At 36.5% G+C, this 18,896-nt stretch overlaps 1 protein-coding gene across 1 annotated transcript in view; it reads right to left on the bottom strand.

The window, feature by feature from the left end:
* The window catches only part of POLN (DNA polymerase nu), a 99,459-nt gene that overhangs the window by 2,964 nt on the left and 77,599 nt on the right, over positions 1-18,896 (bottom strand). The window contains exons 22-23 of the mRNA XM_035325660.1: positions 9,498-9,565; positions 285-346 (exon numbers count right to left, since the gene is read on the bottom strand). Coding sequence (XP_035181551.1) covers positions 285-346; positions 9,498-9,565 — 130 coding nt within the window. The remainder of the gene's footprint in view (positions 1-284; positions 347-9,497; positions 9,566-18,896) is intronic.

Below are 18,896 nucleotides of genomic sequence, written 5' to 3'. Positions count from 1 at the left end.
AAATGTCATGGCATTAAATCAAAGGGATTTTGAAGTTACTGCACTTGTATAGGTAAGACAAAGTGTACTACAGTTACGCTTTACAAAATGGATTTTGAGTTTTTCTTTTTTTTTTTTTCCCTTAGAATTTTTATGGTGATTTTAAAAAGCCATTACCTGTAAATATGAAAATGAAGCTATTGAAGTGAAGGTTAGTGTAGTTGTCTCTATTCTTAATATGATGATAGCAACGAACAAAACTATATATGCCTGAGACAATAATGGAAATTCAGAATTGCCCCTACCTTTAGTGGTACTTCCAAGGCTGTAGTTTGCTGCAGGGATTCCATTGTTCTTTTTACCAATGCTGTAAGGCCAAAAAAGTTGAAAATATACAGCTTTATTTTCCAGTTAAAACTCTTATGTAGGAAAACAAACAAAGAAACAAACCATGCTTTATATTCCATTATATAATAGTTGCATTTCTACAAAAAAAATAAAAAAATAAAAAAAAATCTACTCATTTAAATTTATTGAGTTTTTTTTTTTTAAGTTAAATTTCATCTCTTGTGGAAGACTTCAATTCCTTATTTTAAATTGAAATTTAGGTGAAAGTTGGAGAATTATTTAACTTATATATTCCATGAACACAAAAGTAAAGCACTGATATACATTATAAAGAGGTACAGCTTGCCTGACTGCTGCATTTCTCAGCTTTCAAGTTCAGTACAAACAAAAATAACCTTCCCTGTGGGATAGTTGAGCTATCAAGAATCAAAACAATTGAACTTCAGTATGATTTACGTAACTTAACAACTCATCATGTCATAACCCCATGCTCACTATTACTGTGAAAAATGCCTCTATTATTATTCCAAATCAATCTTTTGGGACCTGTTTTGTCATCCTTGGTCAGGCCAATTAGTGTTTTGCTTGACAAAGATTTCTGCTGCAACAAAATGTGGTTCTAAAAAATATAATCAAAGAGAGATTCAGTGGGTAAATGGCTTTAAGAAGGAGGTAACTTTTGGCTAGTGAAAGTGAAAAGGGAATACCATGCAGCCCCAGTGAGAAACTTACTGAGCAAGCTCCATTGCTTTGACAGAATGGCTGCCTACATAATATATGTCATCGTGTGCCTCCCAGTACTGAGGAATAACAGAGCATGCAATATGTGGTGATAACTACTAGGCTGAAAACCACATGATTGCTTAGAAGTATTCTTTGAAATTATCCCTCGATGCACATCATGCTTCTCATGCAGCCGAGGTTAGATGTAAAGAAGCAATGAGAACTCCAAGAAGTAGCATATGGTTTATGCTCCGGTTGCTGTCGAAACCTTTTCTAATGATGCCAGCACTGAAGAGCAGTATGTGATGTTTTGTGTCACATCTGTGACACCGAGGATGGCTTGGTAATAATGAGGAGGATAACTAGCTTCTGCCTGAACAGAAGTGGAGTGCTTCTCCACTCTGTGCTGGCTCACTCAGACTTGGATGCTAATGAGCTGTCGTAAGGTTTTCCATGAAGTCCAAATTATGCAGTAACTCAAAAGATCAGTGACTGAAGTGCCAAGGCTGGGGAAAATGAGACATATGTTGACACATGTTGACACCTATAGAGTTGCTTCATATTGGATTTGAGGTAGTTTACGGTCCAGTGTAGGACACAGCATCATTTTTGGAGAGCAGAGACAAACATGACAATCACAACTTGTGAAAGCATAGGGAAGTGTTGGTCTAAATAATTATTCACTTAAAATTCGTTCCAAGTCAAGACGCCTATCAATACAGCAGTGTTGGACTGCCTCCATCTTGAGAAGCCCAGTCTGAATTTAAACAAGCTGCCAGCTCCAGGAGATCAGCAATGCAGACATCAGGGCACTGTGACCAAGCGGCGTGCCTTCAGAAGGCTAAATGGATTGCCAGGCAGTCCTTGGGTAAACAGTTTATCATCGGTAAGTCATGGCTATGACAGAACAAAGCTTTTGTGAGAGCACAGCTTCTGGATTCCGCTCTTACAGAATCACTCAGCTCTGTAGTGTTCCACCAAAGCACTTATGTACAATCTAAGGGCACACTCAACTCCGTACAACCTGGGTTTTTTGAGCTGTTAGATAAATAAATAGCAATAGACCATCAAGGCAATGGGAGGAACAGCCCCTTTAGATGAAAAGAGCTCCAATGGACAACAAAAGAGGGAGCGTGAGTCAGCAGCATTGATTCATGGGCTGAAAGATGTGATAAAATATGTGATGTATGATAAAAGGTGCTGCACGCATATGCACTGGATTAGAACAGTTTTCCCCAAAGATCTCTAGACCTCCAAATTTGACTAGTTCTCTCCCATATAACTGTTATCCCCCAAATGGGGTTCACATTGGCCCCAATGGTTGCAACACCGTTCTCTGTTGGTTCATACTTTTTGTTTTGGAGCATCTGGCATGACCAGAATTCTGTTGCATCCTTAACTATTCTTAATTATTAAAAGCATGGATTAATGTGACAACAAGAAGGTGAGCAAACCTAAGGTTCCTCATTCACTTTGATAACCCATTAACCACCTCCCTTGGATTTGTTCCATTTTCTTCCCCCCCCCCCCCCTTTTTTTTTTTCTGTGTCAGTTCAGCTCCCTGTTCTATTTCTTATGTCACACTGACTTCTCTGTCTCTTCCCAGAGTTTAGTGGGTGGCATGGTAAAACCATTCACTTCAAACAATCTGAAGCGGTTTCGACCGCATTTCAGCCTTTTGAAATCATATCTTTGAAAGTTTCCAAAAGATTTGCCTACACATATTTTACAGCAGATTTTGAACAAATAAATAAAGAAAGAAAATGATAACTGAAATTACAAGAAAAAGCAGCTGTATTACCATTCCTCTTCAATAGTCTCCTAAGACAGTAAACAGTGAAGAAGGAAGTGTTTAAATTAATGGCCGGTTTTGCACAAAATAAATAGGTAAACTGACTGAATACATCAAGGCTGGAAATTAAAAGTTCTAGATTTCAGAAAGACAAAATTCTGGAACAGTCTCCCAGTGGGAGTAATTTTTCATATGGAGATGATAATTTATAAAAGAGACCATATGGTGTGGTGATATGTAACCACAGGAGAGATCCCCTTTAGTCCTATGTACATAATGTCTGATTCTTCCTCTACACTCTCAGATCTCATGAAAAACTCTCCACTCTGAGTGCTCAAAATAAAGTATCCAGGCATACACAATTGTATTATATATACACAATTGTCTCATATACTTTACAGAACAAAAACACAATGTTTAAATAGATCTGTCTCTACCACCCCTAATTTTTTGTCTCTTTTTAAAGATTTACATTGGAGGCTTTTGGAGGAATGATTATTTATGTTCTGTCAAGTACCTAGAATATCTAGGGCACATTAATTATTAATTTTAAAACGTTCCTTTGCAGTCAGCCATATACTGCAGTGGCATCTGTTAAATGCTGTTCTCCCAACCTTTGCAACTTCTGTCTCAAACCCCATAGTCAGCAGTTATGGGATTTGTTGGTTATGCTCATTCTGGAAGGTTTTGTAAGTATGTCATTTAAAAATATTACACATATTTCATGTTTATTCCCCCAAAATTAATGACAGCAAAGTAAAGACATCACAGAGCTAAAATTGTAATACATATTAGATTCTTCTTCATTCTGGCCAGAATCAATGTGCTTATTGAAAGAGCTGTGAACAGGAGCAAAGAAAAGGCATGCGTGCCTGCTGTGGAACAAAAGCTTGTTTGTCTCTATCCAAGTGAAGACATTTTTCAGGCTCATTCACCTATGAAATTATGACTCCAGAAGCAAGTCAAAGCAGGCCAGACATATGATCTATGGAACAGGGATTTTTACAAATTAAAGGCTATCTAGAGGCATTTTAAGCACCAGTGTCGTTCCAGTTAGAAAACGGCAGCTCGGAGAACACAAAATGTCACTACCTTGTGATGACCAGTTCATTCTTTTGTTCTTCTGTTACCTGAATCCCTCTTTGAACATGTGCACTTTTTTCATGCAGCTGCCTCAGTATCCATTAAGTGGGAAAATGTAGCAGAAGAAAAATTTCATGGACTTTGAATCAGCCAAAATTTTCTACTGACAGTTTTTTTTTTTAATAAATCTAAGCTATTGTTCTTACATGGCAATAATCTTAACTGATCTTAATGCTAAGATAAGTGGGCTTAGTTTAATTTATTTTTTTTCCTAGATTGGTCCTTTTGGTGTTCTTATGCTTCCAGTAAGTATTTCAGCTGAAGTATTTTATACCCAGTAAAATCTGAAAAAAAATATTTAAAACCATATGCTTTACAGATATGAAATATAAGAAAGGATGCAGAGAAGAATTTCTTTACTTCTATCAATAATGTGTACCTATAAATGAGTTCTAAAAAAAAAAAAAAAACACTTTAAAAATTAATGCATTGTGATATTGAGCAGTACAACACAAGGTACTGGAATACATATATTTCCACAAAAATATGAAAAATACATTATTTCAGGTAGCAAGTGGCTTTCATTTAATTACACTTCTCACTGATGGATGCAATTAAGCAAGCATAGTGACAAGGAACATTCCACAGTAATCACCAGTGATGAATTTCACCTTTCAAATCCAACAGGTATATATGGAATATGTATCAGAAGCCAGATCTTACAGCTGTATTTATGTGTATTCTTGTCCCATAATAAATAAATAAATAAATAAAAATCTACATTTATCTGCCGCCAGGTGTATTCCCCCTTTTAGACGTCATGTATTCGTAATAATCCATGGGTAAATAGGCCTTTCTAACTGAGTGTGGAGTGGTAGCCTCAGAAATGGGTAATCTCCCACAAAAGGAAAAATTGGGTTCTGCAATGCCTGAACACTTTTCTGGAGTCCCTGTGAAGCCTCACAGTTTGATTTGAGCACCGTCTGTCTACCTGATTACACAGATTTCAGAACTCAGAGATGCTGAGCCCTCTCAGATCCAAGAGCCCAGTTTTTGCCATTCCCAAAATACCATCTCTCTTTCTGCTTCCTGGGTTGCTTGAAAGCTTGGGATGTGAGGAAGCCAGACAGGCAAGCTGGCTAGAAACCAGGCAGCTTATTGATGGTAAAACTGACAATCTTCTGTCAAAACCAAACCAATTGCTGCCAAATGTTTTGATTTGATCTTTCCAGGCACCCTCCAATAGAAAATGAAGATTTTAAAAAAGCTCTTTTGCTGTCCTTTTCTTGCCCTATTTAGGGAATTTAGAGAACCAAGTCAAAGAATATGCCATGTCTTTATTGAAAATTAGACAGTTCAGAGCAGCATGTACTTTATTGTATTTCAGTGCATATCAAAGCTTGGACACTCAAAGCTTCATTATAAACAGAGAATGTTTTGCCTTGTCCTGACAGAGTGAACAGTATGCTTGCAATGAAACTGTGGGTGCTCGAGTTTGTTTGAGGAAAGTATCCCCCCAATATACAGATAAAATCTAGCAATTTACATGCAGCATTTTGTGCAAAAATAGAGGTTATCAAAAAAAAGAGAGAGAGAGAGAGACACCTTATTGCTTGCCCCTTGTTTATCAAATTCAAAAGATTCAGAATAATCTGTTGGGCATAGTTTATTAGGTATGCCATAAACTGGATTTCTGTATGCTGAGAAGTACTGAAAAGTCTTATTCTGACCTATGAAGACTTAGCAGGAACAGAGAAAGCACTGGCATCATGATTGCTTGGTGGCAACACAGCCTGTACTCATATATTTGCTGCTGCTTTCCTGAAAAAGTAGATCAGAATCACGACTGGAATCAGAATGTCAATACTCTGAATACTAGGCCAGTGCTTTCTTGGATCACACTGATTGCAGGAGAATAACACACCACTGACCTGTGGTCGATTAAAGCCATCACACCCTGCTCTTTAGCTTTACCTTTATACCAAGCTTGGTGATTGTACAACTGAGATTTCTCTCTGGGTCATTAAGCCTCAGGGTGGGATCTGCAAGTCAGCAGATTCTATAATTGAAAGCTTCTGAATGGACAAAAAGCCCCATTAGATATGGAAAGATGAAGCTGACAGCTAAATAATATCAGCAAATAAAAATAAGAAGACTAAGGACTTCACGGAGAGAGGGAACTTTGGGTAATGGGAGGAAAATCATATCTGGACTTTGAAAGCACTGAAGTGAATTAGAAGCCCACATCCTTCTGACACTCCTCTTTAAACTCATACTAAATTTGTTACCTCAGTTAACAGCTCCTGAAATAACGAGAAAAGATTAGAAAAAAAGTCTTTCTATTTAGTTTCATCTGACAGGAATCTGGGTCACCTCCTCTCAGACTGCTCTGTAGTGTGAACCCAAACTGTTCACATCGTGGACTGGGGACAATAGGTAGGTTTGCTCCCTACTCATACTTCTCACTGGAAGCTACATGCTAAGTGAGATGCACCCTTCCTCTGCCTATTTGGGTCATGCAAAACCCTCGTTAATGACACTGAAGGAAGAGCCAGCTTCAGTCACTTTTAAGAGCACTATTAGTTCTTTTAGCAGCAGCAGAAGTAATCGCTGCTTAAAAAAAGGCAGCGTTCAATGTCTTCGGTTGGTCTTCAGTGTTCAGGAGAAGACATTTTATCACTCTTCTGAGGTACATTGAGTGTAGCTGAAAATTACTGTACTGCAGAATTTTCTTTTTCTCTTTGCCTTTTAGAGCAGAGTAGAGACAAATTTAAAAACCAATCTTCAATCAGTAGAATGAAACAAACCTCCATGTTGAATACGGAAGGCTTGGCAGCCTATGTTAAGAGCAAGGGTGGTTTCCAAGGTATCTCAGACCTCTAGACTATAGCACAAGTTGTTTAAATATAGCAGAGCAGTCAAGGATTTGGCAGCTGGGATCTGCTACATACTGAGAAGGGTATTTATGATGACCAGTGATTCCCAACCTCTGACTCCCACCGAGGTTCAAATTCAGCAGCAGCCAGTGCCTCTCTCAGATGAAACTACCCTCAGTCAGCTAACTAGTGTCATCTTGCATCTTTGAGGAATGGCATGTACTAGCTTCTGATGAGTTTCTCCCCATACACCAGAACTCTATTAAGGAGAATAAAAATGCAACACTATTTTCAAAAGATTGATACTTTCTAAAGAAAAACATTCTGCTGGTCATTTCATTCTTTTTGAAGTTTCTTACATGGTAATCTAGTGAGGGCTGATAAAACAAAGAGAGAGCTGATACCCAAGTCCATTTCCTAAAGGTCATGTTAGATACTTCAATTACGTTGGTAAAAATTTGAGTAGAACAATATATTTACACGGGAATTTGTTTTACATACTGCAGTTAGAGACACGCAGAATGGTTAAACTGCGTGGAGAGTAGACACATCTTGAGTATTTGAACTTGACTTACTGTGTTTTCAGGAAAAAAGACTCTAGTCATCATGTTTATATAATGGGATAGTTAATTATTGTTATTCATACAATGTCTAGATGCTTTTTGGGTATAATAATACCCAAATACATACTTTTTAATTAATGCAAGTTGATCACAGAAACATAGTATCATCAAGGTTGGAAAAGACCTTCAAGATCACCAAGTCCAACCATTAACCTGACCTACCAAGTCCCATCACTAAACCACATCACTCTTAATGCCATGTCAACACACCTCTTAAATACCTCCAAGGATGGAGACTCCACCACCAATGCCTGACCACCCTGTCCATGAATAAATTCTTCCTAATATTCAACCTAAACCTCTCCTGGCATAACCTGGGGATGTTTCTTTGTGTCCTATCACTTTTCACCTGAGAAGAGACCAACAACCTCGCTGCAGCCTTCTTTCAGATAGTTGTAGAGAGTGATGAAGTGCCCCCTCAGCCTCATTTTATCCTGATTTAACAACCCCAGTTCCCTTGGTTGCTCCTCATAAGTCTTGCTTTTTAGTCCCTTCACCAGCTTCATTGCTCATCCCTGTACATGCTTCGGCAACTCAATATCCTTCTTGTAGTGAGGGATCCAAGTCCTGCTGGCCATATTATTGCTGTTGCAGGCTAGGATGCCATTGGCCTTCTTGGCCACCTGGACATGCTGCTGGCTTATCTTCAGCCAGCTGTCAGCCAGCACCTCCAGGTCTTTTTCTGCTGGGCAACTTTCCAGCCACTCCTCCCAAGCCTACACTGCTGCATGGGGTTGTTAGGAACCAACTGCAGGACCTGGTACTTATCCATGTGATTGGACTCCACCCACCAACGTAGCTTATCCAGATCCACCTGCAAAGCCTTCCTTCAGGCAGAACAAGAGTCCCACCTAACTTGGTATCAGCCACAGGCTTACTGAGAGTGCATTTGAAGCCTTCATCAAGATCACTGATGAAAAATGTTAAACAAAACTGACTCCAATGTTGGTGTAAAATAAGAAAGTGAAAATAATTCTATGCTGTCTTACTGATCCCATTCAATATCCTATACTTCCAAACTCTGAAACTACAGGACTTTTAGACATTGGCCTTTTCTGAGTAGATACTGCAATCTCTGGTAAATTGTATAGTGCTTTTTTTCTTTTTCTTTTTTTTTCTTTTTCTTTTTTTTTTTTTAATTCAAACCAGATCTGAACACCTGTATTCAGAGGTCAAATATTAATATATGAAACTAAATCATTACAATGCCCTAATATATCAATTTAAATATTTCCCAGATTCTTTGTTTTGGTTAGATGGTGGTTTAATGTTCTCATTATGAACCAATACTCACAAGAGGAACATATGATGAAATGAGACAGATGGCAAATTGTACCATTTAAATGAATGCAACACAGGAAGTTGAAATTGTTATTTAGATACTTAGGTTATAATGCAATATATTTCTTATATTGGTTAGTTTAAAATATTCATGATCTTATGATAATTGTTTTAGCCAAAATATTGTTCAGCTTCAAACTAGACCAAAGTCTGTGAATTAACTTTTAGTACCTATAGTAATGACTCCACTACTTACTGGAGAAGCGACCCAACAGCCCCATATTTGTCCTCATTTGCTAGCTAAATTTGTACCAGATGCAGAGACAAACTCTAGCTTAGGAAATAATGTCTGGAAGTAAGCCAGACGAGCAGATTAAAATGTAGGAAGGAACTTTTACTAACTCTTAACCTTGAAAGTTCCACCATAAAGTTCTCTTCATATAAAAGAGCCATAAATTAACTTAGAAATTACCATACCTTACATTCTTACATTAAGATTTCATGCCTCTTTATGTAAAAGACCCCAGTGGTAAGTATTTAGGAAGTTACTTCCCAAGACATTATTTTCAAACTGGTTTATTTCCTTCTACAACCCTTGAAACCTTGGAGAAAGTATTATTGTTTACTTTTATGGTTATATGCTATATTAATTCTTGTCATCTAAGCAGTTGGACTAGATGATCTTTGAAGGTCCCTTTCAAATGAACTATTCTAGTCTAGTCTAGTCTAAGATACCTCAAGTTATTGTGGAAACAGAGAGACAGGGGGAAAGAGAAAAAAATATATATTTACCTGAAAATTCCCGGATTTGAGAATCTTCTACTTCAAACAACAACTCATCATGAATCTGAGCAATTAACCTGAAAACAAAACAAAACAAACAAACAAACAAAACAAACAAACAAACAAACAAACAAAGACTTTAGATAACATACATACGAAATTTCTAATAGTGCTTTCAGCTCATACCATCAACTAATTTTCAGGTGCACAATGGATACACTGAAATGAATATAAACATCTTAAGAAAATTAAAAAATCATTAATGGAGTTAAAAGGATTGCTCTTCCACATAGGCTGAAAAAATAAATGCCACGGTCTTAAACCAGAACTGTGCTTGCTAACTTGTAAATGCCATTCAGGGATTTGATGATGTGACAAGGTATTACTTAAAACTAATGGAAATTGAAGAAAATTGCAAGAAATAGGACAGGGCTTGCTTTGTTAATATAGCTTGTTTTTCTCAAGCTGAGTTGGAATAAAAGTGCAAGTCAATAGCAAGAGTATTGGCTCACTGGTATACCAATACTAACACCTAGTATAGGGTTGGCCAGTGACTTGAATCCTTTCCAAGAAATAATCCTTTCATGCAAATGCAAAATAAGTCTCCTCGTGCTGTAAACAAGTAGTTTGAAGAACAAAAACATAGGCATAAATACACAATCTGATCTGTAGCCTCTGCTATCAGGACACTTGTCTTCATAAGAAGAGCGTGTACAACTGAAAGAAGTAATATCTTAAAATCCATGCCACTACATGTACCTGAGATCTTGAGTTTTGTTTTTTTTCATTGTCTGTATTAGCTCTATATTGATCGGTCTCTTGCATATGGATTGTGTCTTAATTGTTCAGTGCTTACGGGAATAGCACCCTAAATTGTTGGTTTGGGTGTAAAAATATGATCACAGTGGAAAAAAGTAATGTTTTTGATTGGATCATGTCCAAGGCAGAACAGACATAATCTAGCACACAAAATCTTTGAGTGCAGTTCTCACGTAGAAAGGGAAACCAGTGTATATCTGATTAGACTGCATTCCTACTAGGTTTATTTTATTACTTCTTTAACTGTTGCAGCTGGGAGTCTAAGCCATGAAACTGTAACACCTATTTCTGAATTTTTTTGCAATTCATATATAAAATTTAAATTAAATATCCCCACTGTTGACATTTTTTTTTTAAAATACCTAGCAGTTATTCATTCTTTAGAAATGGCTGAAACATCAATATGGTTACTACTTATAACTTTCACAGCTTTCAGGAAAATAGCCTAAGATAGTTTCACACTGCCTTAAATTACAATGTGACATTGACTAACAGTGTGGTGAGCTCTAATAATAGATCTTAAATTATTAGTCACTTGCACCACAGTCAGAAGCAGAGTGAAGCAGATTAACATATTTCTAATAGGAAATGGGGACACGGGATACAAAAAGAAGTAGATGAAAAGACCAGGATCATCTATAGCAAGAGAATACAGTTACATGAAAAGTTCTAATTTCCAATGCAAGTAAATTAATTAAAGCAAGAGATTCCTCATAATCACTAAAGTGAAATGCAAAAAGACATAAATCAGACAGAACTGTGGACATTAAAACCTCTGAATATACTGTGATTCAATTGAATAAGTGAAAATAATTGCATTGATTAAACCAGTGTGATAAAAAATGTGATAGACCAGTTATTTGTATCAGAGTATCGTCTCATGACTTCAGTCAGAATTAGAGCCCCATTCTCTGAATATTTAGTAAAGAACTGTCCTTTCTTTGATGAATTTACAATATAAATCAAATATTTTATCATCAATTTATCAGGATTTAGTAACAGAGGAAGAAGTGGATTTTCAAAAGCACTCAGCATTGGATCAACTCCATGCTAGAAGTAAAGCTAAGCTCAGGAGGACCAGAGCTGGACCAGAGAGTAGTGTTCCCTTCAGTGAGTCAGAAAACCTATGAGAGCAATGTGAATTGAACCCAAATTTTCTGTCTGAACAGCACAATAGTCTTGACCCAGCTCTACGTGTTTATCTACTGAAAGCAGCACAGCTAGGGTCGCTTGATTCTCCATCAGAGCTAAAGACCCTATTTCTCAGTGCTTCTCACCCTCAGTTATCGGCTTGGTTACACTACCCACAGCTATCTGAGTAACTGCACAACACTGCAGAATTACATCTACCCAGTCTTAATTATCTACTGCTTCATCAGAGGTTCAGGACAATATTCTGTCTGCTAAACTAGAACAGAACTAGAAGTCAGCATCGTTGGTCCCTTTCTAGCTTTGTTACTCTCCTGCTAAGCAATGTGCATTCATTTAGAAAATAGGGATGGTGTCTATCACAGACATGTGAGATCTAACAAAAAAGTATTTCTAACATTTACGTTTTAATTAATGCTAAACATGATTTCCCAGCTTGATGCCGAGAAATGGACTAGTATCAACTATTCCCTTCTTAATTTTCATCATACATTTTTTTGATGTTCTCTTTATCTTGTCCCTCTCACATCAGCATCACAGGTTATCCTTTGGGAGGTTTATATAGTACAAGGTCATTTGTATTTTTTCATTTTTGTTAAAGTAGTGACACTCATGCAGTACGCAGTTCCACAGAACAAAGCACTCAATTTGACATCAATACAGGTGAATAAAAATCAAAGTAATTTTTATGTTTAAAATGCATAGCTTTTACCATTCCGGTGTGTGCATACACCTGTTGCACAACTTGAATGAAAAAGTTTGGAAAAAAAATACACTTTTGTTTAATAGCTTAACAGAGTGATCAGCACTTTGATGGAATATTTAAATAGAAAACTCCTCCCATTATTGCTTGCTAAAAAGTATGGTAAACTGAATTACAGACTGCAAACCAAGCAGAGACTAGCATTTTTATAAATCTGCAGATGATAAGAATGCCTTTGATTTACAAGTTAATATTTTCTCAATTATTTTCACAATATTCACCGATGCTTAGTACACATCCTTCCTGAAATCATGCTGCACTACAGAATTTTAACAAGAAAATCTTCTTAATTCTCTTTAATACTACATTCTTCCATTTTCCCATGAAGCAACAGACATTAAACTCAGATCTTCAGTGGACCCACCCAGTCATCATTACTATATCATAATCATATAATTGATCCAATATATATGACAAAACAAATTAAACTATCATCAAAATATTTTTTTTCATAATCTTCTACTGATGAGACCATATTGCCTCCCTAAGGTTTAATTTTTCATTGTACCAAGCCAGTTTGTTTTCTATTATAAGAACAGATGAGGGTTTTGTTTGTTATTGTAAGGCAATATATTCCAGATATGGACATCTCTGATCAATAAAGTGCAAAACTGCAAGCTTTTCCATGACTACTTCAAATGTGTTGCCTAGAAATAAGCACACTATTGAACTGACTTCATCAAAACAGCTATTACCTTATTGGTGAGCAATTGTATTTCTTCACCATTAAAGGAAACAACATTTTCTCTAAACTGCAAATGAGAGTTCTGTGGTGTGACATGCTGCAGATGCTATTGTAGGAATATATGAGTATCATGTAGAAGATGCCAGTGGTAGGACAGGAGAAAAACAAAACAAACAAACAAACAAACAAACAAAAAACAACCAAACCCTCTTCCTAGTAGTTTTTCTCAGTTTTTTTTTTTAAAAAAAAAAAAAACAGTTATGTGCAGTGTTTCAGGCCATTACAATGTTCCAAGAGATACTCAAACTACTTACTCATCCTATAGTCAAGGGACAAAGTCACTTACTTGTTTTGAGCAGACTTCTTGAAAACCTCATCTCCGTGCATTGACTTTGTGGGACTACAACCCCCTAAAACAGCTACCTACATCAGATACCTGAAGTCGGACAGGGAGAATAGCCCACTGTACAATTTTCTGATACGTTTTTGTATCATGAGGGAAATCTTTATTGCTGTTAACAACATTTCCAGATCATAACATGGTCTAGTTTTCCAGATGGGTCTAAATGAAGATAAGAGAAAAAATAAAACACCAATGAATTCCTACAAGCAAATTGTAGGTTAATTTACTCCATGATTTGGAAGCAGGCAATCTGGACCCATCACATACCAGTTCCAGACCACTTAAAACACACCTCAGTTATGACAGCTGTCTCTATTTTCATCCTCCTCCAGAGCCCCTGAACACTCCCACGGGAGGTCTCACTAATTACCGGCAGCGTGAAGGAGGAGAATCAGACAGATTACACCACAGGTGTAAGGTGCTGAGTAGTGGCTTAAAACTTATCTGAGAGGAGCTCAAATATTACATTGATGTGGCTGGCTTAAGAGTTTGAACAAAAAATAAAATAAAACGAGGTTTAAAATTGGGTAAGTGGGAAAGCCTTAAGTAAGAGGGTCTGATTGTCATGCATAATAAGGAATTAAGGGCACTTTATTATGACTAAGAACAAGGCTGAGGAGCCCAATGTGGTTAAGTTATTTAATAATTATTTAATGTTTATCTATTTAAAATAGTTTAAGATCTATGTCCTGGTGCTTAAAGTTTTCTACTGGTTAGCTCTACATCTTCAGAAAAAAACATGTCGTGGCACCACCAGGTAGTTTGATCTTCAGCTAGGGTACTCCAGTGCAAAACTTCCATTAAACATTACATATTTTATATCTAATTTGAAGGCATGTTGACAATTAATTCATAACTGGAGAACAGATTTCCTAAAACCAAAGGATTCTTTTTGGAGAATGTGCAAAAAAAATATTCTTTATTTGAAATCCACCATAGCTTTTGTGTCTAAGTAAAAATCTAGCTAAATTTTTGCAAATTTCTGTAAAGCATTACCTAAGAACATAAAAAAGTTAATAATTAAGCTTTTATACAGTAGAAAATGTAAAAACGTTAAAAGCTACTAAAAGCACACTGCTTCAGAAAAGGAGTTAATGATCACTTCGCAGCACAACACATTTAGAAATTCTTTAAAAGAATCAGTCCTTTTCTAGTCTCATAGTTTTCTTATTTATAAAAGCACCGTCCCTGAACATTAAACTTCATACGATTTTCTGATACAACAGTATCAGCTTTTATATCCCAAAGATTACTAACTTTGTCATCCTAGGTTGTCCTCTTTTTTATGAATAAAATCATCATCCAACTAATAAAATGGCATCTTTTCATTTTGAATGTGAAATTCCTAAGTGCATAATGGGAGCCTATAGAATTGCTCAGCATGAGGGTACGTGGTTAAAAACTTCACATACAAAGCTGTATCATTATATACAACGAGAAGTTAAAAAAAAATCCAAAAGAGCATAAAAGCTGTTAAGTGGATAGAAAAACAAACAAAAAAACTAAGATATTTAAAATGAGATAAATGGGAGAATATGAAAAAATGAAAATATAGTAACAAATTGAAAGATATTTTATGCCCAGTAACTGAAGAATAAGAACTTAATGACTTTAAATTTGAAAAATTTATATTTATTAAATTCATATTTGATTAAACAGAATATTAGATTACAAGGCGTATAATTAAACACCTTGCCAGAAAATGCCAGAGCTCATGTAACGAGCACCTTTATGGATCTCAAGAACATTTAGAATTGATGACATACAATGACTTTGAGGAAAGACTTAAATCTTCTGTTTCAGAACCTTGACTCATCCCCACCATTGCAGCAAGATGAGAATTTGCAGACAGACAGGCTATCCCTACTAAAAATCTTACACCTTCCTCCTGAAGCATCTGCTACTGGCCACACTCTGTGATAATGGACCAGATGGAAGTTGGATCCAACTCTCTTAGAAATCTCTATGATCCCTACAATAAAAATGTATTTTTTTTCTAATAATACAAATACTACATGCTATTTAATTGCTGCACAGTTTCCCCACAAAAGTACATGGATTCAAGTGGAAAGAATGCTTATTAAATTGTCATGTAAATAAGGAACAAGGTTAAGATAATTTTGTAACATTTTGTAGATTTTTTAGGTTTCTTCTGAAGCTGCATCTATAAGGATTTCTAATGCAGTTGTATAAGAGCTATAACTTAAAATATATCATGCCTGCATAGGTGTTACCTGAGTAAACTCTAAGATACTTCTTTCAGTGTTCTCCTAATGAAGACCAAGACATGTTGACATTCTAGCATTTTAACTACAAAAATTCAGCTAACTTGTGAAATTTGTTTTCTCAGCAGCAACATCATGAAGAGCAGGAAGCTGAACAGATGGTTAATTAAAGAGAACAGAATTTTCATATGTAACCAAAGTGTTTTAAAACATACCAGTTTAAAAGGTGACCTACAAAAAGCTTTTATAAACTAGAAGTATTTAATTGTGTTGAACGACCCACATAAAGGAACACTTAAGTGCCTGCTACATCATGTATGTCCTTTTTGGCTGTGATATTTAAGCATATTAAATATATTGAGCTCTTCCTATAAAGAATAAATCACTCTGACTTGTTCTGGCTTACTCTGTATGAAGTGCTCAGGTTAAGAGTTCACCATCTTGAAGATACATGCAAAATACTTTGGTGGATGCTTGAGGAAAGCAATGATTTTGCTAGGCCACAGCACACCTAGAAAGACAATGTTATTTGGCTGCTTGGGAAGCAAAGAGTTACAAACTGGATGGGGACAGCAGCTATAGAGAGATCCCACTAATTTCTGGAACAGCCATATGATCTAGGATGTTTCCTTCAACCGAAGCTGAAGCATATGTCTGTGAAACAAATCTTACTCTCCTCTCAAGCAGAATCAAAACCTTTGTCTTTTCCTTAATTCTGTTTCTCCAGTATTAGGCTAAGGATGACACTCTTGCAAGAGTTAATACTTTAGAGCAGATCTGTGACCATATATTGGGAATAATGCGGGAGAGAACGCGCATTTACTGAAAATCCTGGGTAACAGCTACAGAAGGAACATGAGTAAAAACAGTTCTTTAATTCCTTAAGAAACAGATAGAGGGACATAAATGTACGCCCAGAACTAAAGAAAACCATCCTACACACAGCAGCAGCACCAAGCAGTTCACAGAGTGCCTTTGAAGCTCTGATATGATCAAGAAGTCGTTTTTACCAGTATGCCCTTTTGAGGAAATGTAACTCAGGAAATTTCCTGAGGAAATGTAACCAGTTAATGAAGTACTAGTGCTTGAATTCCTGTGCACCTTATAAAATGTGTCAAGGCTCTTGTGTGTAACTAAAACTGGAGCCATTTCCAGTAAGTGAATCATTTGTGACTTACCACTGATTTTTATCAGAAAACAAACAAACAAAACAAAAACAAAACAAAACAAAACAAAGTCACATAATACAGAGCTTGTTCCTGGGATAGTTAGGGTTCTCTCTTACTACTTTAGCATTTGGGACCAAGAAAAGAGGTTTGTGTCTTTCCCTCTTATTGACAAGGCCCCTACTTTTCAAATCATTCACTTATATCTGGCCTGGTGCTGAACCTGTCTCTTTAACCAGGCTCTGGACATGCTGAGAAGTAAAGCTGCTTGCTTGTGGCACAGATCCAGTGCTGTAGGAACAATAAATTGGGAAGAAAGCAGAATTGCTGGATTCAAGCCAAATTACTCAATAGTTCTGTAGACGTGTTAAATTTAATTTGCATGTTGTTAGGATATTATCATCTTTAATGGCTAAAAGCTTTCTGAGAAGTCCATACAGTGCCAGATTGACTTTGGGTAATATCAGTCTATCTTCAGCTTACCGAGTGATAATTTTTACAAAAATCGGTGCAGGCAGCAGTTCTTCCTTAAGTTGCCAGCACCCTTCTTCCACGCCAAGTTTCCATGTATCTGCCACTGTAATGATGTTTTAAACACTGAAAATAACTACGAATGTCAATCAGAGCTCGCTGAGTACTCTCATACATTCCACAAATCTTTCTTTAAGCTGCTACTATGTGCCTTGATCTGACTTCAGAAGTTTCTTTGTTATCATCTGCCTGCAGGAAACATTCTGTGGAAGTTCTGTGAATTGCATCAGACAGGTAAAAGCTGGCACCTGAATAATTTATGTCAGCAGCATATTTTCAGTAAGTAACTTGGCCATCAGCTGCAGAGCAGCATCTTAACAAAGATCTAGATGATATGGAAGCAGTCTGAAGAAATAATTCTGATTATTCATCAGTACCACACAAAATGCACACATTAACACCGATGCTGGCAGTTAACCCATACTAATACCAGTTTTTTATCATAGGGATTGCATTTAATGCTTCTTTCCCCCATTTCTATACAATTATTTCCAGTAACTTTTTTTTTTTTTTTAATTGTCAACAGCATAAATTGCTAGGCTGGCATTTGAATTAAAAGGTGGACAAAGACAAAGAGAAAAATGAGACTGCCAGTTGTCAGAGCAGCCACTGATCAGTCACAGTGGAGCATACTGCTCCTTCACAAGGGCCTCACATATTCAGCTTCATGAAAGTATAACTTGATTACCTTTCTCTGATTGTCAAACAGGATTATTTATGTGCAAACAATATTTGAAGATGTAATGATTACTAGGCATACAAAAATGAAGCTATATACTGTTCAGTCAGAGCTTGCTCACATCACAACAGTTTACAATATATGTGAGTACAATGCTGTTGATGAAGGAGACTGTAAACATAACCATAAACTAACAATAAAAACCATAAGACCTTGTCTAGAATGCAATTTTATCATTATTATTATTATTTTTTCTAAAGTAGAGAAGACAAAATGTCAAGTGTTAGACACTATTTGGCGATGCCTTATAGGATATACTGTATCCCAGTGTAAATAAGGAGCTCATAATTTCTACTAAAGCATGTATCAATGACATTTCTCTTTGATATGTTGTTCAAAGTGAAAATCCTGATTCTAAAATTAGAAATTCTAATAGGGAAAAAAATACTTGCAAGGGGGTAAGACTGAAGAAAAGATAGTAGTGCTCTGTCTTTGGAATTAATACGATCTCATGTGATGATAATAGGACACTGATTATATTTATCATTTTGGAAGAGCTACTGTGCATTCCTACTGTTACAACAACAGCACCACTTCCTTTTAACAATATTTTTCAAAGTGCTTTACAAAGGATGTTAGGATCATTATCTTGACTTTACTGACAAGAAAATCAAGAAACAGACCACTGAAATAATATCTAGCTGAACATCACCTGACAGACAAGTGACTGAGTGGAAACACGAATTTTCAAGTTCCAGTAGCATATTCTGACAAGCATCACTGCAGTGATGCTTTCAAATGCCCAAGCCACCTTCTAACCAGGTGAGTGATCACAGAATTTACAAAGGCACTGACTGTGCTTTTCTGACAAGCCTGGCTGAGTACCTACTAAATATTACAGCAAGAAGCCATTCATAACTATTAAAAGGCTCTCCTTTAGCAAAACCATCCAGTTGTTAGTGGCTGGCAGGAGTTCAAAATTCCAGTT

The sequence above is a fragment of the Oxyura jamaicensis genome, chromosome 4 (genome assembly GCF_011077185.1).
Source record: "Oxyura jamaicensis isolate SHBP4307 breed ruddy duck chromosome 4, BPBGC_Ojam_1.0, whole genome shotgun sequence".
In the NCBI taxonomy this organism is placed as follows: domain Eukaryota; kingdom Metazoa; phylum Chordata; class Aves; order Anseriformes; family Anatidae; genus Oxyura; species Oxyura jamaicensis.
This window is presented reverse-complemented; position numbering and strand designations above follow the sequence as displayed.